This window comes from Colobus angolensis, unplaced genomic scaffold, assembly GCF_000951035.1.
Source record: "Colobus angolensis palliatus isolate OR3802 unplaced genomic scaffold, Cang.pa_1.0 Scaffold154, whole genome shotgun sequence".
Lineage (NCBI taxonomy): Eukaryota > Metazoa > Chordata > Mammalia > Primates > Cercopithecidae > Colobus > Colobus angolensis.
Window position 1 is genome coordinate 5,157,786 of NW_012114644.1, and position 5,957 is coordinate 5,163,742.

Sequence of the window (5,957 nt, forward strand, 5' to 3'; positions counted from 1 at the left end):
TTTTTTTTTTTTTTGCTTGCTGTCTCTCCTCATGTGTTTCCTCTCTGTTTCTGCTCTTTTTTTTTTTTTTGAGACATGGTCTTGTTCTGTTGCCCAGGCTGGAGTGCAGTGCACTGCAGCCTCAACCTCCTGGGCTCAAGTGATCCTTCCACTTTAGCCTTCCAAGTAGCGGGGGCCACAGGTGCATACCACCATGCCCCGCTGATTTTTTATTGTTTATAGAGACAGGGTCTTTCTATGTTGTCCAAGCTGGTCTTGAACTCCTGGGCTCAAGCAGTCCTCCCGCCTCAGCCTCCCAAAGTGTTGGGATCAGAGGTGTGAGTCACCACACTCGGCCTTGTTTCTGCTCTCCTTTGACCCTGTGTTTCTCCTCTCTCCCTGCATCCTTCTCTGACTGGCATCATGGTGTAGATCTCTTCCTGGAGTCTCCTTCTCTCTTTTTGTCTGAATACCCCATCTTTCCTTAGGCCCAGCCTCTGTGGGACCCCCAGTGGAGGAGTCTGTGGCCCATGCTGTGGCAGCAGTCGGGGGCCGCCTGTACATCTCCGGGGGTTTCGGGGGAGTGGCCCTGGGCCGCCTGCTGGCACTGACCCTGCCCCCTGACCCCTGCCGCCTGCTGTCCTCACCCGAAGCTTGTAACCAGTCTGGGGCCTGCACCTGGTGCCATGGGGCCTGCTTGTCCGGGGATCAGGCCCACAGGTAACCATGGTGACCATGGCAGGCAGTGGGGAGTGGAGCCCTCTGAAGGGGGTCCTGTGCTAGGCCACACCAGGACAGAGGCCTCAGGAGTATACTGTCTGGTTCAGGAAAGGGGTGAATCACTGCAGGCAGGGTGGCCGGGGGAGCTCTGAGTGTGGACACCTGCCTGGGACTAGGGTCTCATGCGAGAATGCTTGCTGGAGGAGCTGAGTCTGAGCTGGGCCCTAAAAGAACCGGTAGAGTGGAGATCATCAGCAATTTAGAAGTGAGGCTGAGACTGGAAGCCAGAGGGGGTCAGCTCAGACAGGGCTTCCCGTGCCTGGCAGAGGCACTGGCGCCTTCCAGCTCCACAGACCCCTCAGCTGTGGTTCCGGGAATCCAGACATCCTGGATACTGAAAGTGCTTTCCTAAGCTTAGCACAGACTCACCTGGCTGCCCAGTCACCCTCACTGACGTGAGGCTAATAGTGAGCCTTGTTCACCTGATGGGTGTGTTGTCAGTTACTACAAGAATGTTTATGGTTTGATTATGGGGTGCTCCTTCCCCCAGACCCCACTGGAGGTGTTGTGTAATAGTGGGCACACCCACTGCTCTTCTAAAACCCAGAACAGTTGGAAACATGTGTACCTCTTGGGATTTGGGGTAAGGGATTGTGGACCCCCACTGTGCGGGGCAGGGAGCCATGGAAGAAGGCCTGAGCAGGACAGGGATGGACCTAGGGATGGACCTAGGCAGTGAGATCCCTGAAGCTGTTGTGAGGGGCAGAGTAATGAGAGGCTGCAGGTGGGGACCAGGTTGGGCAAGGGGCTGCAGGAGTGGGGAAGGGGGGATGGTCAGAGAGAAATCCAGGAGGCAGAAGGCTTCGGTGGCTGCATGGGCAGGAGGACCTGTGGTGTGGTCCAGCATCTCCGGTCTGGGTGACAGGTGGATGTGGCACCATCTATTACCAAGTGGGGGTGGGGAGAGCCAGGCTCAGGAGGCCTGTGCTGTGTCCAGCTTGGGATGCAGGGTTGGGGGCCTGCAGGACAGTGTCTGGGAGGCAGAAGGAGGGGGTCTGGATGGGTGTGAGTGAGCCAGGCCTCATTCCCTTTAGACTGGGCTGTGGGGGCTCCCCCTGCTCCCCAATGCCTCGCTCCCCAGAGGAATGTCGACGTCTCCGGACCTGCAGTGAGTGCCTGGCCCGCCATCCTCGGACCCTGCAACCTGGAGATGGAGAGGTGAGTGGTGGGGGAGGCGGGGATGAGAAGCGGCAGGTGTAGGGCAGGGAGGTCCTGGTCTCCACTCTGGTCAACTGTCCCACCCACCCCAGGGTCTCAGGAACCATTGTGCTCTCAGCTGGCTCAGGAGGGCTGCTGAGGGCCCCATCCAGCCTGTCTTCCCTCACCAGGCATCCGCTCCCCGCTGTAAGTGGTGTACCAACTGCCCCGAGGGTGCTTGTATTGGACGCAATGGGTCCTGCACCTCTGAGAATGACTGTCGGATCAACCAGCGAGAGGTCTTCTGGGCAGGGAACTGCTCCGAGGCGGCGTGCGGGGCTGCTGACTGCGAGCAGTGCACGCGGGAGGGCAAATGCATGTGGACGCGGCAGTTCAAGAGGACGGGTGAGCAGTGGGCCCAGTTCCTGAGAGGGGAGTCTTGGGGCCTGGACTCCTGGGTCTGAGGGAGGAGGGGCTGGGGCCCTGTACTCCTAAGTCTGAGGGAGGAGGGACTGGGCCTTGATTCCTGGGTCTGAGGGAGGAGGGGCTGGGGGGGCTGGACTCCTGGGTCTGAGGGAGGAGGGACTGGGCCTTGATTCCTGGGTCTGAGGGAGGAGGGGCTGGGCCTGAGCTCCTGGGTCTGAGGGAGGAGGGGCTGAGCTGGTTCTAATCCCCGTGCCCCACCTCCAGGGGAGACCCGCCGCATCCTGTCCGTGCAGCCCACCTATGACTGGACCTGTTTCAGCCACTCTCTGCTGAATGTGTCCCCCATGCCGGTGGAATCATCACCCCCACTGCCCTGCCCCACCCCTTGTCACCTCCTACCCAATTGCACCTCCTGCCTGGACTCTAAGGGAGCGGATGGGGGCTGGCAGCACTGTGTTTGGAGCAGCAGCCTGCAGCAGGTACTGTACCCGGCCAGGACCGTGCCAGGCAAGGGCCCGGGCAGGTCTCCCTCCTCTCTGCCCTGCAGGGACCTTTCTTCCACCATATCTTCCACCCTCCTCCTTCCATCTCCCTGGCTCTAGCCACTGTCCTGTTTCCTTCTGGTGCCACCATCTCTTTCCTCCCTCGTTGCCTCGTGAGGGTCCCTGCTGTGTCCTCCAGCCATGCTTCTGTGTGTGCCACTTTCCCAGCCCCCAGCCTCTGCTTCTCCAACTCTTGTCCATGGTATCATGGTCTCCTCATCCTTTCCATGACTTTAAACATTTTTAAATTTAATTTTTATTGTTAATTTTGTTGATATAATTCATAGGTTCACATCCACGACTCTTAATACTTTCCCCTTCAACCTCCCAAACCTTTTCTGTTTCCCTCCTCTCTCTCTTTCTCTCTCTACTGATGGAACTTTTGGTTGTAAGAAACAGACACTCCCTCGAGCTGGTTTTGTTATAAGGAAGTGGGGGTATTTGATGGACTCTGAGAGCAGGAAGTGTTGATGCTCTGCCGCTCTCAGGCCACGTGACCCATAATCTCAGCTGTTCTCTGCACTTCTCCATTGTCTGCTTTCTCTCGGCCTGATAGTCAACAGACATGGCTTCAGATGGCGGCCTTGACCCCCAGTCTAGATGCCTTCTAATTCCAGAGACCACATTCATCTCTGTGTTTGTCGGTTAGCTCACATTCTCGAGGAGAAACTCTGACTTAGTGCACGAGCTACATGTCCAGCCTTGGTGTAGTGGGATGTGGCCAGGGAGGGCTAGGAACATGCAATTCAAACGTGGCAGGTCAGATCTAGACCTCTTCTAGGCTGTGGGGTGGAGAGATCATTCCTGAAGGTGGATGTTTGCCTAGGCAGGCATGTGTGTACCCGTGACAGTCCGCCCCTTGGACTGCCCAGCACATGCTGTCTTGTTTCCAGAAAGTCCATTCCAAAGATGCTTCCACCTGACATGATTAAACTGTTGTGGTGGCAGACAAAGGCATTCGCACCCCACCCCACTGCCCCCCTAGTGGGAGATAAGACACATTCACCTCCCACTGTAACATGTGGAAGCGCTGTCACTCAGCCAGAGTCCACTCCTCATTCATACTTCGATTGTGCAAGACCCACTGGAGGCAAAACTACTCACCATCCCACAACCCATGAACTAAGTGATCAGTCCAGCCATCCAGACACTAGTAGACAACAGTGCAGGGATGTGGGACACTTGCCATTTTGAGAGGTGGACTAAAGAAACCAACAATGCTTCATGGAAATCCGAGACCAGGAGGGCAGGGTGTGGAGGACCAAGAATCCCACAGACCTTGGCATCCAGTGCTAGGAGCCCTGCCTGGGAGTGGTACATTAGCTCTCACCCGGAGGTAGTTTGCCTTGTGATCAAAAGCTCAGGCTGTGAAGTCAGTGGGGTCTGGGTTTGACTCCAGCTTGGCCACTTCCTGGCTGTTTGACTTTGGATGAGTGACTTCCCCTCTCCGAGACCTCAGGGAGAGTTCACTAAAATGGGAATCATTTCACTAGATCCTGTCCCCTAGGGAGGTTGTACCATTTAAATGGGGGATAATTTACTTAGCGCATAGAGCAATGCCTGCCATTCAGGAAGGACTAAAAAATGGTTAATGATCATGATCATTGTTATTGTTTTTTTTTTTTTTTTTTGAGACGGAGTCTCGCTCTGTCGCCCAGGCTGGAGTGCAGTGGCCGGATCTCAGCTCACTGCAAGCTCCGCCTCCCGGGTTTAGCCATTCTCCTGCCTCAGCCTCCCGAGTAGCTGGGACTACAGGCGCCCGCCACCTCGCCCGGCTAGATTTTTGTGTTTTTTTTTTTTTTTTAGTAGAGACGGGGTTTCACTGTGTTAGCCAGGATGGTCTCGATCTCCTGACCTCGTGATCCGCCCGTCTCGGCCTCCCAACGTGCTGGGATTACAGGCTTGAGCCACGGCGCCCGGCCTGATCATGATCATTGTTATTGTAATGAGCAGTGGTGAGAGGGCCAATCTGGCTGACCCAAGTCCTGCCACTGGGAGGGTTCCCAATCTCCATTGTATGGGACACACCAAGAGGGTGGCTGCGGGAGTTCCCCATGGGGGCTCTCAGTGTGGCCAGAAGGGCAGAAGCCCCTGTGATTTTGGTCTGTGGTAAAGCAGGGGCCTCTTGTCTCCAAGCCTGGGGTCCTACTGGTGGTGTGGGTACTCCCCAGATATTATTGAAATTTCCACTATTTATCTTTGTGGGAGCTCCAGGGACCAGAAGGCATACCCACAGTCCTGTGGGCATGTGCTGTTCCCCCAGCCTGTTGGTGCCTGCCAGGTTCTCACATGCCTGAATTGCTGGGATGGCTAAGGAGATTGGGGAGTGGCCAGGAGGGAGGCAAGGGGACAAGGTGGGGCTAGTGAATTGGAGAACACAGCCTGCTCACAGGGGCCAGACAAGCGTAGTGTTGATGGTGTATGTGAATGTGAGAGGGGACTTTTGCCAGACTTTCAATGAAACCTCCTAGCTTTAAAGTGATGGCTTAGCTGGGTGTGGTGGCTCAGGCCTATAATCTCAACACTTCAAGAAGCTGAGACAGATGGATTGCTTGAGGCCGGGAGTTCGAGATCTGCCTGAGCAACATAGCAAAACCCTCATCTCTACAAAAAAAAAAAAAAAAAGTTAGCCAGGTATGGTGGTGTGTGTCTGTAGTCCCAGCTACTTGGGAGGCTGAGGTGGGTGGATCACTTGTGCCTGGGAGGTTGAGGCTGCAGTGAGTCATGATTACGGCACTGCACTCTAGCCTAGGTGACAAAGCGAGACCCCATCTCTAAAACAAAAGAAAACAAAACAAAAAAAATTAGTCTGGGCGCTGTGGCTCACGCCTGTAATCCCAGCACTTTGGGAGGCCAAGGTGGGTGGATCATGAGGTCAGGAGTTCAAGACCAGCCTGACCAATATGGTGAAACCCTGTCTGTACTAAAAATACGGAAATTAGCGAGGCGCGGTGGCACATGCCTGTAATCCCAGCTACTCAGGAGGCTGAGGCAGGAGAGTCGCTTGAACTTGGGTGGCAGAGGTTGCAGTGAGCTGAGATTGTGCCACTGCACTCCAGCCTCGGTGACAGAGTGAAACTCTGTCTAAAAAAA

General features: G+C 55.4%; 1 protein-coding gene across 1 annotated transcript in view; it reads left to right on the forward strand.

Moving 5' to 3' along the window:
- MEGF8 (multiple EGF-like-domains 8) overlaps positions 1-5,957 on the forward strand; it is a 56,856-nt gene that overhangs the window by 38,326 nt on the left and 12,573 nt on the right. Inside the window, 4 exon segments of the mRNA XM_011936547.1 lie at positions 468-699; positions 1,794-1,917; positions 2,088-2,301; positions 2,587-2,801. Coding sequence (XP_011791937.1) covers positions 468-699; positions 1,794-1,917; positions 2,088-2,301; positions 2,587-2,801 — 785 coding nt within the window.